Source organism: Thermobia domestica, chromosome 16 (assembly GCF_964235325.1).
Source record: "Thermobia domestica chromosome 16, izTheDome1.hap1.1, whole genome shotgun sequence".
Classification (NCBI taxonomy): Eukaryota; Metazoa; Arthropoda; class Insecta; order Zygentoma; family Lepismatidae; genus Thermobia; species Thermobia domestica.
In genome coordinates this window covers 32,864,167-32,888,110 of record NC_137469.1, presented here as the reverse complement: position 1 = coordinate 32,888,110, position 23,944 = coordinate 32,864,167, and the positions used below count along the sequence as shown (strand labels likewise).

The 23,944-nt window shown below is 36.2% G+C and overlaps 1 protein-coding gene across 1 annotated transcript in view; it reads left to right on the top strand.

Moving 5' to 3' along the window:
• The window catches only part of LOC145672977 (ATP-binding cassette sub-family G member 8), a 164,778-nt gene that overhangs the window by 124,505 nt on the left and 16,329 nt on the right, over positions 1 to 23,944 (top strand). The window contains exons 3-4 of the mRNA XM_081742258.1: positions 21,047 to 21,291; positions 22,732 to 23,119. Coding sequence (XP_081598384.1) covers positions 21,047 to 21,291; positions 22,732 to 23,119 — 633 coding nt within the window. The remainder of the gene's footprint in view (positions 1 to 21,046; positions 21,292 to 22,731; positions 23,120 to 23,944) is intronic.

The window sequence follows — 23,944 nt, the reverse complement described above, 5'->3', positions numbered from 1 at the left end:
ACCAGAATTTGTAGTGTTTTGTGGGAATGGTTATAACTTTCCGCAGAATAGTGGTAAAACAGTCGTTTTTGTTTCAGATTAAAGATAATTAATTACTAAATGTATGGAATGAAACGTGCTGTCTGTATCGTTAATTTCTTTCGAGATACAATAACAGAAAAAATAGTTTTTGAATACCTGCTTTTAAGTGTAAATGCAAATGACTCACTAGTCATAAAATATTTCAAAATATATCTTAAAATAATTGTTGTAGAACATTATAAAGCCTACGAGAATAAACTATTAGATCCGCAGAAAGAAAGGATGAGAGTTGCGCAGAAAGCAGCCGAAATCACATATCAAGATATACGTTCTGCATCACCTGATGTAGACACTTATCCTCCCAGTACTGAATTGTTCTCTAATGTCAACGCCAGTGTGCCTGAGTCATTAATCTCTCTGATAGGGGAAATCATGTTAACAAACAGAAAGGGTTTTACAGAGCTTTTGAAAAGAAAGGCAACTGACATATGTCATAGCATTATGTCCGCGGTTAGTCCTCGGTCCTTTATATCACCTGTACTCCTTGGAGCATCCGTTCATTTACATAGATACTTTGGCTCCAGACGTCTAATAAAGATTTTATCATCCTTAGAATTATATTCTTCTTATAAAGAAACAGTCCTGTATGAATCTTCCCAATGTGATGCATCATCAGCCTTCGATCTCTTCCCCTGAAGAAGGCTGTTTCATTCAGTATGTTGGGGAATCATCCGAATTGTTGCTCCCCATGATAAGGTTAATAATTCTCTAGATAATGTACCAAATTGAAAGAGATCCCAAGTGCCTCAGAAATAACTAAAACAACACAAAAACCAATCAAGGTTTACGAAAAAAAGGGGTGTTCAAGGACTTGAAACAACATTGTGGAACAGCTTGATTGCAGCCCAACACTTATCTCTAGTCTTCGAAATGCGGATGTCTTGTTGTTTTATGCTAAATATAAGAAAGTACTGCGCATTCCTGGGTGGAGTGGAGACATGGAGTTCTTGACACAACAGGAAAACCACAACAACCACCACGTGTCATGTTTTTGCCATTTGTAAACAGTTCTGCAAGCGACTACAACACAATTTACAGCACTTTACAATATGTTCTCGAAGATAGTCTTAAGTATGGGCACAATACTTGTGTAATAACCTTCGACCAGCCCCTTTATATTAAAGCAAGGGAAATCGTTGCTTCATCCGGTGAAAATTCTGGGATATCCAAAATAGTGGTCAGACTAGAAGGTTTTCATATGTGCATGTCCTTTCTTGGATCAATTGGTTTCATCATGGCTGGCAGTGGACTCACAGAAGTGTTGAGTACTATTTACGCTTCTCATTCTGTTGACAAAATGTTGATGGGCCATGCTTACTCTCGAGCTGTCAGAGGTCATACAATTCTGCTAATAGCTCTGTCTAAAATAATTTTCAATGAACTGTCGTTGTCAAGTGAAGAACAACAATTTATGAAAGCCAACCTACAAGACCGATATGAAACAACACATACATTTTCAACAGTAGAAGAGCTACGATTCCTCAGTGATATTAAAAGTAAGTATTAAGATAAGTGTTCCCAACTAAAAGAGAGAGGTCCAACTGCACAATTATGGGTCCAGTATTTAGATATGGTGTTAATCCTCAAAGAGTTTATTAGGGCAGAGAGGATGGCTGATTGGAAGGCATATTTGTCTGCAGTGAAGAGGATGATTCCGTATTTTCACGCCGCAGGACATTTTTGTACGCTAAAAGTGCCAACTTGTTTGTAGAAGACATGGTAAAGTTGGAGAACATAATGGATAAAGACACCTAAGAAAATTTACTGCGGACATTTTCACTGTTAAGCAATCAGACAAATTTTTTAGTGGAACTCCAACAGACATGGTAATAGAACAGTTACTCATGATGTCTTCAAAGATGTGAGGAGGCTTTGTGCATGGAAGAATTACAAAAGAGAGTGTTTTAACTATGTTGTTGGTTTGTTAAGTGCGAGCAACATTTCTGAAGGACTAAAAAACTTTTGTGGGATTTCGTTTGCAAGTGAAGAACAGCATGTAGATGCACGATAATCTCGAATCAAACGGGACCAAGAAGATGTTAGGAAAGTATCAGAGTGGTTCAGTGCCCACAACCCTTTTCCAAAAGAGATCAGGCCTATAGCAACAGGGGTTACAGGTAATGTGGAGAAGATAAGCTGCTACGATGCACTGAACATTGGAGAAACCAAGATGGAAAGAAAAGTTGGTGACAATTTTCATGACATAAAATATTCTCGTACTGATAGGGTTCTTTCTCTTCAAACAGTAAATAGTCATCTTACGGTACATGATGTTACTGTGCCTGTCGATCCACTGCTGTTGTTTCAACGATTCAGCGTAATCAAAAGATCAGATGATGACCTTCGAGCATGTTTAAATTTCGAACTGGCTCCTTACCAATGGCTCTTTTTGATGCAACTGGAATGAGAAAAACGAAGAAATCATCCTTATTCAACATCTTCAACCCGATCGATGTTCATCCTGATCTCGGAAACGCAAACTATGTCGTTGATGGAGGGTTCCTTCTTCATTGAGTGGTGTGACGTCAAAACGATTCCTTCAAGGATATTGTGATAAAAATGTGGCATATATGAAAAAACACTTCGGTCAAAACACTGTCATCGTATTTGATGGATATAGTAATCCTCAGAAAAAATGTAAAAGGCATGGAGCAACTTCGACGGTGCTCGAAAGCAGCATCAACAACAATTATATTTGGCGACTACGACCCAAGAAAACTTTCTCGCCAATGCAAACAACAAAAGTAGGTTGATTGGTTTGCTTACTGATAAATTCAAGGTTGCCAATATTGATGTCAAACAAGCAGAGAATGATGCTGATGTCCTCATTGTAGAAACCGCATCACGATATCAAAAATTAATTCTAATTCTACAGTTATTGTTGGTGAGGATATTGATTTGTTAGTAATCATGACAGCTCGAACTCCGCCGAATTTAGAAATTTTTTTTTTCTTGAAGCCAGGAAAAGGAAAGACAGAGCGGAAGATTTACTCATCAAGGAGTTTAGAAGGTGTATGAAAAATCACATTTTATTTCTACTTGCTTTTTCAGGCTGTGATGGAGCATCTGCTATTTTTCAGAAGGGGAAATCAGCTTGTTTGAAATTATTACAAAAACGACAAGATTTAAAACATGTCTTAGAAATTTTTAATCGAAGTAATGTTTCCCATGCAGAAATAACTGAAAATGGCATACAGCTTTTTTTTTGGGTTTATACGGTGCATCTGCAAATGACATTTCACTAAATGATTACCGTTATCACTATTTTACCAAATCAGTGAAGAGAAATAAGTCTGTCGTTTTTAAAGCCCTATCACCGACTTCAGCTGCAGCACAACAATATTTGTTTCGGGTTTATTACCACGTACAAACATGGCTCGGAAACCAACTAAATGCTGAGGAGTGGGGTTGGGTTATGAAAGACAATTTGTTAGTACCAATTCGATCAACGCAGCCACCTGCTCCACGTCCCTTTTAAAAATGATTTTCTGTTCATGTTCTAAAGGATGCGGCAATGTGTGTGGATGTCGAAAGCTGAGTATGTTCTACTCTCTTGCTTGTGCAAATTGTCACGGACAATCCTGTTTGAATGTCGCTCCAACGGAAGGAATCTCTGGACGTGAAATATTCATGGACGCCGAAGAAATAGAGGTGACAAACGAGATGGACCTGCTATAATTATTATTTATCAATCAGCAAAAGAACTCAACAAGTAAACCATTTCAGGTAAGTTGAATAGTTTACATTTCTTATTCATTATTACTCTGAATTTTCCATTTCTCATTCTACAAACGACAAGAATCTATCGCTGAACGTTGAAAATCCTCATTTTTGTATCTGTATCTGGGGTGTGTGTGACTTACGGATTCTAATGCGATATTGAATCTTATATCCATTTTTTTCAAAATTAAAAAAAAAATAGGCTTATATTGTCTTTACAAGAGTCGGTCTATTAAATAAAACAACACACTTTCCTTACATTTCAAAATACAAAAAAATGCAGGTACAGGTACCGTTGGAAAGTTTTATAATGCTCGACAACCACTGTTTGAAGATACATTTTGAAATATTTTATGATTACTGAGTTATTTGCATTTACACTTGAGTCCAGATACTCAAAAACTAGTTTTTTGTTATTGTATCTCAAAAGAAATTAACGATACAGACAGCACGTTTCATTCCGTACATTTGGTAATTAATTATCTTCAATCTGAAACAAAAACGACTGTTTTACCACTATTCTGCGGAAAGTTATAACCATTCCCACAAAACGCTATAAATTCTGATGTCGGCCATTTTGATGACGTCACATTTCCGAAACCCGATCCGATATTCTTTTGGACTTCCTGTGAAACATTTACGAGCGGATGTGCTAAGTGTTCCAGGTAAATTTTGTTTCTTTATTCGGAATATTTAGGTTACCATGCAAATAAGCTGAATTTGATTGTATTTTAAATTGCGTTTTCCTCCCCCACTTCTACCCCCCGAAAAAAGGGGAAGCGTACAGCAGAAAGTCGGGGACTTTTGATATGTCATTTAGAATGACCTAATGAACATTTTTGTGAAGAAAAACCTTGGCTTCTAATTTTTCCGAAGAAAAATGCTAAAGTTCCTGGACTAACAACACAGTTGAGATCACTCACTTCTTTTCCCTAAGCAAAGAGAGGGTTTCCTCCGTCAGAGGTTGGGCCAAAATATATTTCGCATATTTTTCGAGGGCACACCTGAAATAGACAGGCTCTATTCCTGTTTACGGAATAACCAAATGCATCAATCTGCATATTGTTAAGTATATCCTATCCTTTTATGGAATCTGTTTACCACATGTTATTTCTTAATCAGTAGAAATCTGTTGACGCATAACATTCTTCCTTTGTCCTCGATTTCAATCGTAGTTTCTTCTTTGACAATAGATGGGTGTGTTCAGTACAACGATTAAGGTTATAAAAGGGGTGTGTATAAATAAAGTTATCCATTTCTAATTTTGCTTTCACCGTATTATGTGGCTTCTGGTGACATCTGAAATTATGTTTTTAAGACATTATTTGAATCTGAATGAAGTACGTTACTTCTCGTGCATGAAACTGAAAAAAAAAGTGTTCATTGGCAACAGGACAGACGGACGATTTCTCAGCAAATATAATGGTAATACTATTTGTATTAATGTCAATTATAATAATCTCTGATATACAAGATCAGAGTTATTATTATGTAATTACTTCCGTGGCGTTTACCAGACCAGAAAACACGCAAGACACAATACTACAGTATGATCTGTCAATCATTCTTTTATATATATATATATATATATATATATATATATATATATATATATATATATATATATATATATAAAGTTCACAGCTTTTGGACTTTTAAGCATGTATTTTAATTTTCATTGAGTTTAATATACGTATGCATACTTTTTCTAATTAGTTTTGTATTATGTCTATGTATGGGGAAGGGAAACATTTACGTCAAACCGAATTTCGCTTCAGTAAATGTCATCTTGTATCTTTACACACAAGTTGTAGAATTCCTGTATATACATTATGTGCTTGAAAACTTTCTAACCAAATAGCACTTCGGATACGCTGGAAAGTACTAACTAACTAACTAACTCTATGGCCTATGGAACCCGGAGGTTCAGTGCCGCGTTCACAAAAGCTCTCCACTGACTTCTATCCTTAGCTAATTGTATCCAGTTTCTACTCTGTATTCCAATCTCTGCAAGATCCATCTTAATATTGTCCTCCCATCTGCGCCTAGATCTTCCTAATGGTCGTTTTCCGATTGGTCTTCCAGTCAAGACTTTGAAAGCGTTTCTACTTTCTTCCATTCTAGCTACATGACCTGCCCACCTAAGCCTCCTAGACTTGACGACCCTAACAATGTTGGGTAAACCGTATAAACTATGTAGTTCCTCGTTATGAAGCTTCCGCCATTCCCCATTCTCGTTCCTCTTGGGTCCGAATATTCTTCTCAGGATCCTGTTCTCAAATACTTTCAGTCTATGTTTTTCCCTCAGAGTAAGCGACCATGTTTCGCAACCATACAGAACAACAGGCATGATTATCGTTTTATATATTTTAAGCTTCAAATTCCTTGACAGAATTCGCGACGACAAGAGATTTTGAACCGAATAGTAACACGAATTCCCTGCTTTTAGTCGACATTTAATTTCTTCGTGAATATGATTTTCGTCTGTTAATATTGATCTGGAAAGTACTCTTAAACATAAAGAGTTATATTATTATTATTATTATTTTTTACTGATTTCTTGTTCAACGTCATTTAACTCTTTAGAGATCTGTGTACCATATAAACCATAGCCGATAATTTATTAAGGACGGTATGGTATATAAACATTTGGACGGAAAGGACGATGTGTTTTATAAACCTCTTATGTGTTTAATTTGTCAAATAGATCATTTAGTATCCAATACTTTTAGGGCGTCGGGAATAGAAAACGGGTCTCCAAGGCCCAGTACCGTGCCGTGGGGAGAGCGAGCGGGGCGACGGATCCGGGCGCCGAAGTAAGGGGGCGCAAAATTTGGAAGAAAAAAGGAAAAAGGGTGAAAATTACTTGGAATATATGTATCCTTAAATTACTTGGGGCTTCGTCGTATACCCTCGCCCTGGGCGCTGATTTTCCACGGAACGGCACTGCCAACGCCAAAGGCGCGTGTGTTAACCGCTTAGCCACAACGGTGCTTATTCAAAGATTGGTAATTTAAGGATTATCAAAGTACTATTGCGTTGGAAATAGTTTTGAATGTTTCACAGCACAAAGTATTAATCGACTAGTAATATCAGTTTCAATATTTTAGTTAGTGCCAACATGGACGCTACTAAGAAGATGGGTGACTGGGAAGGGGGAGGTGCTGAGTAGATTCCCTTCTCTTATAGCTCCACCACTACTAAAGGTCTCTGGTGTTGGAAGCAATGGCCAATCACAGACTACAAATGTTTTGTCGGCGAGAGATCAAGTAAACGCTGTTGCTTCTTTGATAATTATCAGAGATTATAATTCACTATTTCTAGTTGAAAGCGCCAACCCAGGAGTCAATGAAACGTTGTATCAATACGACAAGTGTAGGAGTTGAGTACCACATACGTTCGCGCGTCTATATAGGAGTTGCAGTAAAAGAACAAGCAACACGCAACACCTCACCGAAGTATAGTTGGCTGATCAAAGACCATCAATGCGTATTACGTAGGTGTGAAATATCACGGTATCCAGTGACACCTCATACTGTGACACACGGTGCCGGACCGGTGTGGTGATGCAGAATACAGTCGTCGTCTAATCTGCTACCAAGTTACCGCTAGATATAGAGGTGGCCATCATTATGCTGCAGATAGAAGACGTATTCATCCGAGAAGATGTTGTGTCGTTCGGCTCTCCATGGACGATATTTGTGGGACAATTCTAGACGCACACGCTTATGCTGCACAATCAATGGCGTATTTAAGGGGGCCTTCCGGTCTTGAACCCCCCGAAAATTTTATTTACTATTTTAAAGTAAATGAAATATCTTGCAGAATTTTCACATTTCCAGGAATAAAGTTAGCAAAGTCCCCCCCCCCCCATCCGAAACAAAATTAAAAAATACCGGGACTGTGTAGAGTTAAAGGGAACTGGAGGAATAAACATCGTGTAAGTATGTCCTGCACTGCCCTACCGTAGAGACAAGGTCGAACTCTTTGTGGGGACTCTCAACTTTGAGCAAGAACACCGAGAGACAGTATTCGGGATGATGCTGTCCTATCTTTCATAGCCAAACGCACAAGAATTTTGGCGTGGGAGACCGGGGTTCGATTCCCGGCGGGAACTCATGTGGTTCGGATTCCACGTTAATCAGTAGGTCCACGTCTCATATAGCCTTGCTGCTGAACGGGACGCTAAACTCAAAACCAACTCAACCAAACGCACAAGAAGTTTTTCCTCTCAGTTCGTGGAACGACACAACCTTGGGATTCTACACGTTGTTGTGTATTGCCCTTCTCCATACATACGTTGCATGTTCGCATCACTGTGGCTGGATTTCATCCATAAAGTGGGCACAAATGTCGCGGGAATCATAATATGCCTCAATTCTTCTACGATCAAAGGTGCCACAGCGATGACTATTTTCGTCACTACTGTTGTGGCCACTTTGGGATAATCAACGTTAGTCGACATCAGATGGCAGTATCTCCTCGCTGATCTGATGGCTGGCGCGCATGATTTTGGTCCACGAAGTCCAGGATTCGATTCCCAGCGCTAGGTCCTGAAAAAAATTTGAACGCATCACGTAGGATCGGATTTGACCTTAAACTTTAGATCGAGGGTGTTGAAAGGTACCTGGCATGGTGTTGAAAGGTATTCCAAACTCTAAGTAGAAAAATATGCCATGAGGATGTTTACGTAAGTAGAAATAATGGACTTACCATGTGTGTGATATGGAAGTGCAAGTACGAAAATATGTATTTTTATACAAACAAAATTAAAGGACAATTATTTTATCCTGAAGTGTATGTAATATGCGTATTAAATTAATATGGCAGTGTGCGTTCATTAAACGAACTTCTCCGAGCGTAATTGGACTTCTGGGATCTAATTTCAGCTTCTTTCTGTGATACACGCTGCATATCTAATGTAGTAATGTTGTATATTAGCATCGTGCTTACCTTCACGTGCGAGATACCGAGTTGAATGTCCATTATTCTTGAAATTATTTGCTTAATTATATGAAATAATTAATGAGAAAACAGTTATATGAATCATGGAGTTGCAAGAGATGTGACGTTGTCATTGTCACAGTTATTAGAAAGACCAGAAACATATAATGTATGTATTTAAATAAAGATTATGTGCTAACACTTTTTTTTTTTGACGACACCGGCAGAAACCGTTGATAGTAATGATGCTATTATAGCAACATGTCACTTAGAAATAATGAAGTGACAGAGTTAAACATACCTTCAAAAGAAATCCTCCGTTTTTTTTTTTTTTTTTTTTTTTCATTTGATCTGATTTTATCTTCATTGCAGTAGTTGCAAGATGACGGGAATACCACCTTGGATGAAGCTTGCGCAAATAACATCCATCAAAACTGCGTTAATTACAAAGATGGCGTCATCTGGACGGTGATAAAGATGACAAATGAAAAGTATCTGTTTTCTCATTCCTAACGGAATTATAGTTGGAACAAACCTTCCACAAATTCCTCGAGATAACGGTGTAGAAGACAGTGGCGTCGCTAGGCTATTCTAGGCGGTATTTACCATCATTAAACAAATTTGTAGTTAACCGAAATGGCAAAAGGATAATATTTTTTGTTAAAACTATTGGAAAATATACACACGACTACTAATGAATTATTCTATACCTTTATTCTTAATCTGTACCAACCGCAACTCAGTTAATTATCTTCATAATATTCCACAATTACACTAACATGGAATATGTCTCAATATTACTCTAATAAACAAACCATACAATATCTTCAGTACATAATCTTTTCTGATCAATATATCTTCAATCAATATCTAGTGATTTAATATTCCTACTCTTTGTAGCTATCTTGTATAAACAAATCGATCAATATCTATTACGAATCGTGCTTCGAAATATTCCACATACATCTAGATTTCACTCAATCTATTAGAATCTATCTTCCTTACATGATAAACTGTTTACACCGTATATTTCCTAGCAATATACTAATACGGGTATGTGTTATTATATCAAAACCTTGCAAGCACGTGGCCTCATTCCATACCTACCAACACTTTTATTAAGGGATGCCTTTAAGATAATGTATGGGAGGCTCTTGTCTTGGAATGGAAGGCCTCTTCCAGTAGAGCATTCAACAAGAAAAGATTACTCTTAACTAGCAGTCTTAATATTGGACAAAGGAAGAAGATGGTCAAGTGCTATATAAAGAGCGTTGGACTGTGTGGTTCAGAGATTTCGATACTACGGATGTTAAAGAAGAAATATTTATAGAGCTTCGAATATATGGTGTTGGAGGAAAATGGAGAAGATAAAATGGACAGAGAGAGTAACAAAGGACGATGGTTTAAAACGGATAGGAGAGAAGAGGACGCTTTTAGGCAGCATTATTTGCAGGAGGGCCAATTGGATTGGGCATATCTTGTGAAGAAATTGTCTTTTTCACCATAGAAGGAAAGATGGAAGGAAAGCAAGGAATAGGAAGTAGAAGAACACAATTGATCGATGATTTGAAAACTACGAGAAAATATTGGGAGGTAAAAGAGGAAGCTGAAAATCGAGAAACGCGGTAGAAACATTTTCAAGCCCAAACCTAAAATAAATAAATAAATAAATAAATAAAATCTTCATTAGTCCCAGAACTTGCCAACAGACAGAATACTTGATAATAATAATGCAGCAAATGGGTCTTAGGGGCCCACCCCTCCTTCGAAATCCTAACTTTCCTGTAACTTTGGTCTAATTTTAGGGGTAATTTTACAAACTTTAATCTAATTTATCCTTATATTGAAATTAGACCTCTCCGAAATTTTTGGACCCCTTGGAAACATATGTCCCTGCGTTTATGAGATATGAGGCCTTATGCAGAGTCGCTTTGACTTTTGATTAGCGTTATACTAAAGGCCTGTCTACTGCAGGAAACATATCTTAGTCGAACTCTTTAGTATGGCACTAACTACTCGTCAGAACGACTCTGTATAAGGCTCATGGTGTTCAGGCTTTTTGTTCCCGAGATATAAGCCATCAAAGCTTGGTTTGGTCGTACTGTTAGTCAACTTAACCCTTTTAATCCCACTGTTCCCAATTGGGAACAGTTTATTTTTATCAATTTTTGTCTCTGGATTATTTGTTGTGGATTTATTTCGTTTTTTACAACAAGGACCTGGTACCAATCCATATGCTACGATTAAAATCCTCTTGAGCTCCTTTGTGGTTAAACGGTTAGCGTACGGGCCTTTGGCGTGGAAAACCCGGGTTCCATTCCTGGCAGAAGTTCATGTGGTTCGGATTCCACGTTAATCGGTATGACCACGTCTCATATAGCCTCGCTGTTGAAAGGGACGATAAACTAAAGTCAACAAAATCAACAATACTAAAATCCTCAAAATTTATTAAATGAGGTTTAGAAGGAATTGAGAAATTCTGAAACAAAAATAATTTGGAATTAAATGGGTTAAAAAAATGGAACAAAAATATCTAAGACACGACTTTTGTTATATGTTAATTTGAAGCATTAGTTTATGAAATGTTTGAAATGTTACGTCCGACGGTTATGTGTCTTAGATATTAAGGACGGTGATGATGAGAAATGAATGAAATGGTGGAATGAAGAAAGTGGGAGGAAACGGGAGAAAACTGAGAGAACCCACGCATACCATGTTTATCCATCACGAAGCCCAATTGGTGGGAGCTGGGATTAAATTGAGGCACTAGAAGATAAGAGATGAAACCATTCATTGGCTACATTGTAGATACAGGTCTGTAAAGGTTAGCTCTAAAAATCAATGATAGACGTCTTTTTTTTTCCGCTTTAGGGGAACTTTTACTATTTCCAACTACTGCATGAAAAAATCAATTTCTACTTTTATATGATTTACCATTTCAACCATCCGCTAAAAGGATCTGTAAAACATTTTTTAACACCAAGAGGTCCGTGGTAGTGGGAAGTTTGCGGAACATCGCTTTACATAGTTTTACACTGCTATCATTTTAGGTTCTTCCTCCACTGTACATTTATATGTGTTTGTTTACTTATGTTTTTAGCGCACAGTACAACACAGTAATATATTAGATTGTATTTGTGTGTAAACATTGCAGAAATCTACCGCTGTGAAGGACAGGGCAAATGCTCATTTGAAACAATCAGAGCAGCACTCTCGCATCTCCATCGGGTCGAATATGACGTCACAAATGGCGAAAGTTATGCAGGTTAAAAGAGCAGAAGAGGAGAAAGAATTCACACCCACAATTCACGACATAACGCAACAGTTTCATTTTGGATAGAGTGGGGGAAAGAGGAAAGGGCGTATATTGTAGCTTATTGGAATGCAAACATCATATTTATGTCTTTAAGCTCAACAAGACCTTAAGGAATGTGTAGAAATAAATTGCATTCATTCTCGTCCCAAGAAAGGAAGATCTTGATATTTTGTTTCGTACTAGCAAAAATTAGGGAGAGACAAACAATATTGCAGATAAATAAATAAATAAATAAATAAATGAAAGATAAAAATAAACTTGATAGAACATGATTATAAACAGGATAAAAGTGAGGGGGAACGCAGGAGGACGTCGTCCCCTACTTTCTAAAAAAAATACAATGGGCGAAGATAGGCATGGGGGACGGCGTGACGTCATGCATCCCCCTACCTGTTGAGATTCACTTTTACCACCTTATTTTAAAGAATAATTAGAAAGATTGGTAGAGAGTAAGAAAAAGATTGCTTACTTAGTTTGATTGGATTTTAGCGTCTCTTTCAGCACCGAGGTTATAGACGAGACGTGAATAGTATTGGCGACGAGACAAGACAGTGTCTCTTTAAGTTCAAGACGAGAGTGAGGATAAGATGAAACGAGAAATTTTCACGAGTTCCGTGGGTAGCACTTGGTTCATCCAAATCTTAGATATCAAACATGATCCATAGTATCATCAAAATTATTTTCATCGCCATAGGTATTCTGCCATTATTGGTAAGTCACTTGCCGCTAGATGTCTGCACGCGTTCGGGCCGAGCGCGCGGGCCTAAGCCAACTGCACAACCATATATAGGCTATTGTACCGTTCTTTCTGGAGAACTTTTAAAGCACAACTGCAAAATTAAACCTCAATTTGCTGTCAATAAAAATACAATTTTGCGTTAATTATTAAGTTTCTGTAATCCGGGCTTATTTCAGGTTCATTTGATTATCACGCGAGCTCGGGCCGGGCTCGAGCCTAAATGCTAAAACATATTTCGGACTCGGGTCGGGACTCACATTGTAAATTTACGGGCCGGGCCGGGCTCGGGCTAAAAATTCCGGCCCGTGCAGACCTCTACTTGCCGCTACTGAGAATCTTCTATGCTCCACGGTCTTCCGCTAACCTCTTCGTCTTCACATATGATTTTTCTGTTTTGATATCGTCCATTAATTGTAGTCTCCTTCGCCCTCTCCCTGTCTTTCCTACCACCATGTCCTCTAGCACGTTCCTTCTTAGTCAATGTCCCCAATTAATTTCTCTTCTTCTTCTTAATAATGTATAAAATTGTTTTTTCCTCCACTAGCATTTCTAACACACTCTCATTCGTTTTCTGTTCGACTCAACTAATTCTCTCCATTCTTTTCCAAAGCCACATTTCGAAAGCTTTCAATTGTTTTTCATCATTTTGCGTAATGTCCACGTTTCTGACCCATGCAGTACAATACCTCATACGAAGCATTTTATGAGTACTTTTCTCAACTCTTTATTCAAGTTCCCACAAAATAATATTTTCTTCCTCCTAAAGGCTTCTTTCGTCATTCCTATTCTTGCTTTTATTTCACGTTCACACTTCTTCATATCGCCACTAATAATATTACCGAGATATCGACAACTAATCACCTGTTGTAGTGATTGTACGAACACAATGAAAATCTATCAACATTTACAGATACGCAGGTCATTACATAACATACTATACTTCAATAATAAATATGGTTTAAGTGCTATATGAACCTCTCGAGACGCGGAAAAATTCTGATACCTTCTACGATGAAATTAAGAAAAAAAATCACGGCGCATAAATTTTGTATTTATATAAATTTATAAAGCAAGACGAGACGAGAAAAAGAGTTTCTTTGAGAACTGAGACTTTACAAAATTTACGAGACGAGACAATTTTATTTCTCGTCTCGAAGTCAGCACTAGAAGACGTGGACCTATAGCTTAACGTGGGATTCAAATTACATGAGCAGTCGCTAGCAATGGAACCGCATACGCTTACCACATGTCTACGAGAAATCTCTTAAGAAGATTGCAACTGTTGGACTGTACTAGAAACCTTCATAATTCCCATCGCATTTTAAAAAAAATAGTAAATAACTTAAATGAAATGAAATCTTTAAGTTTTACGTCCCACGTTTATGCCGGTTAGGCTAAAGGAGACGGTGATGATAAGAAATAAATGAAATAGTGGAATGATAAAAGTGGGAGGAAACGGGAGAACTCCGAGAAAACCCACGAGCACGGTGTTTGTCCACCAGAAAGTCCACACGGCGCGAACTGAAATCGAATCAGGGACCCCAAGCATCAGAGGTAAACGTTCTAGCACTGAGCCACCGCAAAAACAATAAAGAACATTTAAAAATATTAAAAAGTCAGTCACATTACCTCTCTCTCTCTCTTTTTTTTTAAACAGGTAAATAACTATTACCATTAACTGTTTCCAAGTCTTTTGTTATACGCCGGAAGTTTGGGTGTAAAGTTCATGACGTCATACTTGTTGAGCACTTAAATTTCTGCACAATATGATTGACATTCTAAAAAGTAGTAGTAAGTCATTGAATTCATGTTTTTATTTGTATTTACAAATAAATAAATAAATAAATAAATAAATAAGTGATAAGGAGAGTCAGTTATTTTATTTAGTTTGTAGTTGAAATATCCTTAGATTCACAGAGAGAGAAAAGCCTTGCGGAAAGTATTTGAACCCTCTATCCCCCCTATCTTACAACACACATTTCAATGAATGTGTAATGATAAAAATTCGTAATGTCACCCCTTTCCACTCAACTCCTCCCCTTTCTTACTTTCTTGCTGATGGGGACGAACTTAGACTTAAACGCATTCGAACCGTCACTACTTATCTCAGTAACCCCGAAAACTATGGATTAGACAGACACTAATATTTTTTTTTTTTTTTTTTTTATTTACGTGTCAGCCTCTTCCTACCATGCCGATAAAGTGTTAAAAGCCGAGTTAGAGTATAATCCATTCATGTAAATAATAATAATAATATTGGGAGCAGGAAGATTCGCTGTAAGAAATCTCGGTGGAGGAAAATTCGGTGTAAGAAAACTTGGCGTAAGAAAATTCGGTGCATGGAAAATTTGGTGTACGTAAAACTCGGGTGTGGGGAATGCTAGGTGTAAAGAAATATTCGTTGTAGTACACCGTAGGATCTATTAGAAAATTAACTTCGAGGATAAAGAAGCGTATTAGTTTTAAGTTCAAACTTTGGGTTGAAACATTATAAATAACATTATATTCGGTGCATTTTATGGCATTTTCGTTTCCACAATATCAGTTTTATGTTATCGTAAGCGGTAATATGCAATATGTATTGCAACGAATTCTCCTTACACCTAACTTTCCCCTCACCGAGTTTTCCGTACACTGAATTTTCTGTGCACCGAATTTTCCTACACGGAATCTTTCTAGACCCGCGGTCTAGGAGTTCTAGCAGAAACTGAGAACCAAACCTGGAGCTCTTATGTTGTAGAAGCATGCTAGCATAGCCTGTCATATTTGTTGCAAAATCTCTTTAGAATCTTATTTTTGCTCTTTTTTAAAAAAGAAAATGGAAAGAGAAATGAAGAAATGGCAATTGAACAGCATGCTAATATCATAAAAATGCTGCATTGTTATTAACGATCCCAATACAGTTATAGTTTCGTGACAGCAAAACCGTTTACCAAGGTCAAAAGGTAAATTCTACCCATGTGGTCTCTGTCTACACAGAAACACCTGTCGTAACTAATACCTCATAAAATGAAACTGGAAACGCCAATCAAAAGTGTCTTCATGGAAATCAAGAAAACAGGTGTCAAGATATTTTTATAGATTTATTTTCATAAAAAAAAACACATACACACACAACCATATATTTATGTTTGGAGTAGTGGGTCTGCCAGATTCTTCATCGGGGTTTTGGCACCTCCTTCCTCCGATTCAATGAACACACCTTTCTGTTCATCCGCACCTTTATTAGCAAAATTTACTTACATGAGTAATATTGTTTCTATGAAGATGAATGTAAGCTTGATATACGAAATTACACATCAAAACAGAATAAAGCAGTGCGCAGTGCATTATTGGTCAGTTTAAATCTTTACAAAAAAAAAAAAAGTCATCGTCTGTACCATCTACAGGGAATTCTATAAAGCTAGTAGTAGTTAAGAGATTTACATATGGCTCTCTGTATAACATAACCAAATGACCTTAAAAGAAAAAGATAGCTCTTATAAATCAGTAGCCCCACCGCCCTTCCCGTGGATCCGCCATTGTGGACAATATCGTGCCCTTGGGATTTCGCAGGGTTGCCATTTCTCCTTCACATTCACATTCATTCATAATTACTCACTGATTTTCATTAATTTCCCATCTAAAGTTACTCCAACCTTTAGTATAAAGGGCATAATTGTGGGGCGTTAAACTTTAAATTTAATTTACAAAAGAACTATATAGATAGGCATACTGACCACGGGAAAATGGTCATTCCTTGTCCTATATATGATACAAACGCTAAAGTGTGAAACATTTAGGTAGTTTCCATGAATACGATTCTTTTATAGTTTTTAAACGTATTTTACTTTTTCTATTCTTAAAGTTACTACTTTTCTACTTCACTATCATTTATACAACACGTATGCGCAGTAACTGCAAAATCCTGATTTCACCTGTAGATTTTATAAAGTGAAGACAGAGACGTACGCAGGGGGTGGGTCCTGGGGGTTCGGACTCCCCCCCGAAATCCGGACTTTTTGTAAATTTAGTCTAATTTTAGGGGCAATTTTACAATTTTTAATATAATTTAGCATAAAATTGTGTTTGGACCCCCGCGGAAAAGCTTTGGACCCCTCCCGAAATAAATTCCTGCGTACGTCCCTGAGTGAAGTGACATATTTCAAGTAGTATTATCTGATATATCCATGTTATAGATTCAAGATGAAGATTATATTGACAGCTGACGAACTTAAATAATAATTAAGAAGAAAAAAATCTCTAAAGTTGTTCTAAATTTAGAATTCATTATACCAAAACAGAGCACAGACTACTTCCTGCATAAAACAGTGCCCCACCAGAGGGCGTTTCTCAACTTATCTCGTACGTACATTACTGCCGCATAATGTGAACAACCTTGACACCGATGCAGTGAAAGTTAACAGGTTTTTAACCTCACAAGCAGTACTACTAATGATTTTTTTTTTTAAATCTTACTGCTGGTTGTGTAGTTAAAAATAGCATAACAAAACGCTTAGAGCAATTGATTCTGAAGATTAAAATATAAAAAAAGTTGTGTGGGTACCTGTCAGTCTAGTTTTGGTTTGTGTTCAACGAAATGTTAAAAGATTGTCTGATCTATAAGTTTGTTCTTTTTCAGTTCAGTTTGATTAAGGTGTAAGGAAATCTGCAAGTTCCTAAATATGCAGAAACATCTCGTTACTTAACTACACCTTTTAGCTTGTGAAACAATTTATGTCAGGATAAAAATTATTACTTTCGAATAAGCTTTACTTAATTTTATTGTTATTAGGGCCCGGAAGTTGAGGAAAAATCCTCTTTTTTACGAATGCCCGAAGATGAGGCATATGTTCATTTTGGTTCATTGTAGGAAAGAAAATGGATTTTATTTGTCCTTTTTTTTTTTTTTTTTTTTGCCTTTTTCGGCGTTTTTTGCTTATTGGTCTTTTTTAAAGCTTTTCATAGGTCTTTTTTTTTTTTACTTCATCTTTTGACAATAAATTTCCTCGCCATTAACTCAAATCACCACCACCTCTTAAACATCTTTCCTTTAGTAAAGAAAATTCAAAATATATAATAAGACATTCTTCAACGACTGGATTGATAAAAAAAGGTCTGCAACAATCACAAGTCAGATAAGGAGGCGTAACAACGTTCTCCAACAATGGGTGATGATGGGGAAAGTTTTCTTTAAATTTTAGTTTGGAAGGACAGACCGTTAACCTACCAGAAGCTTGTATTTCTTGAGCATTATATTCATTAAATATGTAATTTTAATTAAATTGGGCCTTATTTTTACGTTTTTTTTTTTTTAGTTTTCCGTCTCGTATACACCCTTCTTACTGCTCATACCATACTTCAATCTCGAATTTGAAAATGTGCCGCGTCTGGAAATTTTCCACCATGTGCCCAGAGCTTAGGTATTATGTTCTGGTTGTTTTAGCTCAGTAAGAGAATAATTGTTTTTAATACGAGTTGAAAATAAACGCAGTTGAAAGAATAATAAATCCTCAGAATCTTAGTTTCCCCTGCGAAGTCTTTGCGATTATCGATAGAGGCGTAAACATAGTCAGAGTTTTCAACTGGCTGATTAAGAGTTATTCCGTCGATTGCAATATTTCCATTTTACTCTACAGCAAAATTTATGTGTTATGGATACATTGATTTCAATGTCAAGCAGCGCAAAATAATAGCAGAAAATTCTCAAATTTATGCATGATATTTTCTATTATAACTTCTATAATCAATATAGGTATATATTGTATATTATTTGAATATATTTTTGTGAATACAGTATTACACATTGTATATAATATATTACTAATATAATATATAATATATTGCATATAAGTTACTGATCTCGAAAGACTCGCTTTCTCATGAACTAATGAATGCTAAATAAACCATAATGGAAAAAATGAAGAAAAAGAACGTAATTTCGGTTGTGAAATTCAACTAAGCAATGGAACTCCTTCGTGGCTAAGCGGTTAGCATACACGACTTTGGCGTGGGAGATTCGGGTTCGATTCCCAGCGGGAGCTCATGTGGTTCATATTCCACGTTAATCAGTAGGTCCACGTCCCATATAACCCTCACTGCTAAAACTCAAAATCAACTCCATCGTCATCAACTAAACAATGAAAGTGACTCCAGTCCTCAAGTTCGCTCCTGTTACAAGATGATTTCCTTCTTTTATGAGGAAAAGTAAAACTTCACGACTCCTTGTTACACTATGTTAAAATTCTCTTCCACGCGTACAGTTACTCTTTTGTCTTCTCGGATTCTTTCTAGTGTCCACAGACTACAGTATACTTACACAAAAGCAGGGAAAAAGAGTGAGACAGAATCACGAAAATTACCAACCTGAAAGGCATTATTATACAGGATTCACGGTGCATTGGCCACACTGTCACGCCACGATTTCAAGGTCTCTTCTGCGAACTGTACCATTTTATCCACTAGCTTCAATAGTTCCATACAGTAATAAAATAAGACCAAATTGATTTAGAATTTATATTGGTGAGTTACGTGTTCATTTTTTTTTTTTTTTTTTTTTTAGTTATTATTGTCGGCTTAAAATAACACTTCTATAGTTAGTTTACATTGATGTCAAGCATCACGACCATGTTTTAAGGCAGGGATTCCCAACCAAGGGGGCGTGGAGAGCGAGCAAAGAGAACATAAGCTACTGACAGAGATAATCTTCTTTCTCTCCATCTTTTCCCACCTATGTGGGGTCAACGTTTCTGATTAATCTTCTCTATGAAACCCTGTCTGACTTTTCCCCTTTAAACAGGGGCATCATTTAGGGTGCCAGGAGGCGCCAATTGCTCCTCTAAGTTTCACACACACACACACCTACTAGAAAGATAATATATGGGGAAACATGGTTGGAACTGAATAGAGATGGATGTTAATTTTTGTTTGTTCTTTAAATGATTGATTTTAAGATACTGCAGAAAAGTGATTAATATATCAATAATGTATGACTACTATTGAAGTATTTAGTAAATATGGGCTCACACTTCTTTGCTTTTCCATTTGTGCTCCACAATATGAACCATGGGTGATATAATATACTTTAATGAATATATAGCTAACACACGGATATAGCTTTAAAATGATTTGAAAATGTACAGTACAGCGCCAAAAGATCAGAGTGCACATGAACTTTTTCGTATTATTTTTCAAGAAATAATAAAAAAGGAAGTTTATAGTCATATGAATGGCCCAATTGTTTTCTTTAGATATTTATTGCACCTACACATTACATTAGCTAATATTAGAGTACATATAAAAGCTATAGGCTAACGATCTAACCATTGTAGTACATTCAATGTTCCCCTATTGGAGATCTAAGCGAAACCTTGTGCACGCGTGCCAAGGTACGGTACAACCTGAAATAACACCCCTGTCTTTAAGTCTTCTTAACTCTATAGATTCATTTTCCTCTTAGTCCCCCTCTACTCTCTCTTCCCATTTATGCCCATTGCTATCACCAGTGGCATATTTACGATTTTCTTTCGGGAGGGGCTTTGCTAACTTTATTCCTGGAAATGTGAAAATTCTGCAAAGATATTTTATTTACTTTAAAATAGTAAGTAGAATTTCGAGGGGGGGCTTAAGCCTGAAAGCCCCCCCTTAAATACGCCGCTGGCTATCACCCTTCTTACCACATAGTGACTTGTTCTTCTCATAAGATGGTCATACCATTGTGGTTCTCTTTCTTGGATCTTTTGATTTATTCCTGCTTGTTCTCCTATCTCATTCCTCACTCTGTCTTGGCAGGGCCGGCTCTAGCACATGTGAAGTACGTGCATTTGCATGGGGCGACAAAATCTGTCATAACTATATTATTTAAAATAAATATTTCTTGTTGGAAACAGACCTCATAATGATGGTAATTAAATGTACTAAGCTTGCCTTCTATTTGAATACAACATTCATAAATCATGTTTAGGTCGTATTAGTTTAAGGTCACATGGACAGTACTAAAGCAAATGGTCAAACAAATCCCAGTAAGAATTGCTTGGTTATTGTCAAATACGAGAACTCGATTCTCGAACACTAGTGAACACCTGTTCCATTTAGTTAGTCATCACAGTTTTGATATTAAAACTAGTCTTGTCTTTGTCATAAACAAGTATCATTGAAGGTGGTAACAAGTTCTTTTTTCAATTTAACAGATGTAGAAAGTTGTAATGGTGAGAAATTATTTAACTGAGAATCACTAATGATTTTATTTGATTATTTTCTAATTTCAGAGGAGGAAGGCACCGGACTTTTAGATGTGTTAGCCGATCGCCATGGATCGTGGGGAGGAAAAATTCGAGGAGAGTTAATCTTAAATGGCCATCCTATTAGAACATCGACATTGAGGAATCGTGTAGCGTACGTTCAACAGGACAGTCGATTCTCTCCAGATATGAATGTACGACAAACCCTTACGTTTCATACATGGCTCAGAAGTCCAGGAAGTGCTATTAGCAAAGCAGATACGAGGGGAACGGTAAGGGAAAAAAAGCTAAAGAACGTTATCCACTCACTTTTATTGAGAAAATTTGACATGTATAAGATTTTTAAATGAATTATTCAAAAATGGAATTCCATTTATCAACTACGTGAAGTCAATGTATTTATATTAATAGTAGGGCTAAATAAGTACTATATGATATATAGTGATGCGCACGAGACAAGAGTTGTGGCTGTCTCGTCTCGAAAATGTGCTGTAAAAGTGATGTCTCTACTCGAAAAATGTATATTTTTCTATTGGAAGAGCAGTGTCTCAACTCGAATTTTGTCAGGAAAATCCTGTCTCGACTCGTCTCGTGCGCATCCCTAATGATATAATTGTAGTTCTGAAAATTTATCAGTCATAAATTTCCGTAGTAAGGCATTCTGTTTTCCTCACTACCATTTAAGCTTTTTTATGCAAAATTCGATTTTAGTCGAACTGATAATTTTAGCCTTTAGCTGCAAAATTCGATTTTAGTCGAACTGATACTTTTAACCTTTGGCTGCTGAATTTGACTTTAGTTGAACTGGTAAATTTAGCGTTTGGGTGCAAAATTCGATTTTAGTTTAACTGATTTTTAGCATTTGACTGCAGAATTCGACTTCAGTCCACATCTATTTTTTTGTTTGTACTTCGCTGCTATATTCGCCTTGATTCGCTTATTGTATGCGGAACATTTGGTAGCGATAATGTATTGTGTTATGCTCCTAACTGGCAGCGATTTTTTTCTTTTGATCTAAAACAGTGAAATACGAATAGTTACGAAAGCTTTGCCTCATTCTGTTGAGGTGTGTTTGCAGGTTTGACGCTGGCTAATTAGAACAGAAAACTTGTCAATTTGAGATATTCACAACATATTATTTTTTTTAAAAAATATGTCATCTGTTTTAAAGAATTTATTAGATAAGTTTTAGTTTAGTTTAGTTTTTCCGTAGGTAACACAAGTTCAACATGAATAAGTACGTTTGTACGTTTTTTGTGTTGGAAGTAACATAATGATAACGGGCTATGTTCAAAAATAACTTATTTAAGACTGATTTTATGTTTGTGTGTTCCAAAACTGATATATTATAAATAAGCGGTTCCGGCAAACACAATGATAGACGTCACTTCCGGTGAAATTGCGTTATTAGGTGGAATAAGTTGGGATCAAACCACAGAAGAGCATGTAGGTAGTTTAATTTCGAAAGTATACCTGCAGTGGCAGGGAACATTTGTTTGGTATGTGTCATTGCATTACATTCCATTGCAATGTTTCCTTTCCAGTTTACTGGAAAGTTTCCCAGTTCTTTTCCAGTTTAGGAAATGTTACATATTACTGTGTTTCCCCGAGCTGCTCAAATATATTTTTATCATCGCGTATTTGGATCTTACAAATTATTTTTACTTTAACAAAACACGAGAGTTCAATGATTGGACATTTTTTTCTTTCAGATAAATGCCTTAATTGAAGATTTGGGTTTAGAACAAGTTCGACACACCCGTGTAGGTTCTCTTACAACATCTGAAAGACAGCGATTAAACGTGGCCTGCCATCTTCTCCTGGACACGGATATTCTTCTTCTAGACCAGCCAACCAGAGGGATGGATATCTTTGATACGTTCTTTTTAGTAGAATTTCTTCGTCAATGGGCAGCTAGAGGAAGAATTATAGTATTAACCATTCATCCACCTACGTATGAAATTTTTACGATGGTTTCGCAAGTAGCTCTTATTTCAACTGGACGCCTCATGTACTGTGGAAGACGTCGAGATATGCTGCCATACTTCGCTTTCATAGAATATCCATGTCCTGCTTACAAGAATCCATCAGATTACTACCGTAAGTATACCGTCTGTATTGAAGAATTAAGACTGTTCATTGAATTTTACTAAGTATTTTTAAAATACTTCGAGAAATGTTAAAATTTAAGAAGTTAACATTTTTTGTAATTCTTATTTTCATATTTTCAAAATACATAAACACATAAAAGACATACTGTATTAAAGTTTCGTAATGTATGCACATTTTATTTTGATATTGACGAACACTTCTTATTCTGAATATGTTTTGGAAATACTTAAAACATGTTATTATTAAAATATAACAATGTAGTTTTATCGTATTTACAAATGCTTATTCTTATGAAAATATTTTGAAAATCTTGTAGAAAATAGTATTAAATTTTTACAATGATATTTTTAAAAAATTTTTAACACTTCTTACTTTGCAAATATTTTCAAAATACTTCAAAAAATAGAAAATAGCATGAAATTTTCACAACGTAACTTTTTCAATTTATAGAACGCTTATTTTGTATATATTTCCAAAACATCAAACAATAGAAAATGATGTTACAGTTTCAAATAAATTTTTTTCGCATTCACGAAACGCTTATTCGATATATAATTTCAAAATATCAAAAATTAAAAAGTTCCATAATATCGTTTGTATTTACGAAACATTTATTTTGCATATATTTTTAAAAAATCAAAAATAGAAAATAAAGTTTCGTAACGTATTTTTTGTATATATAAAAACACATCTTAACCTGCATATATTTAAAAAAACAACCAAAAAATAGAAAAAGAATATTGAAGTTTTATGGATTTTTTGTCTCTTTGTTCTACATATTTGCAAAATGTTTTAAAAACAGAAAATAATGTC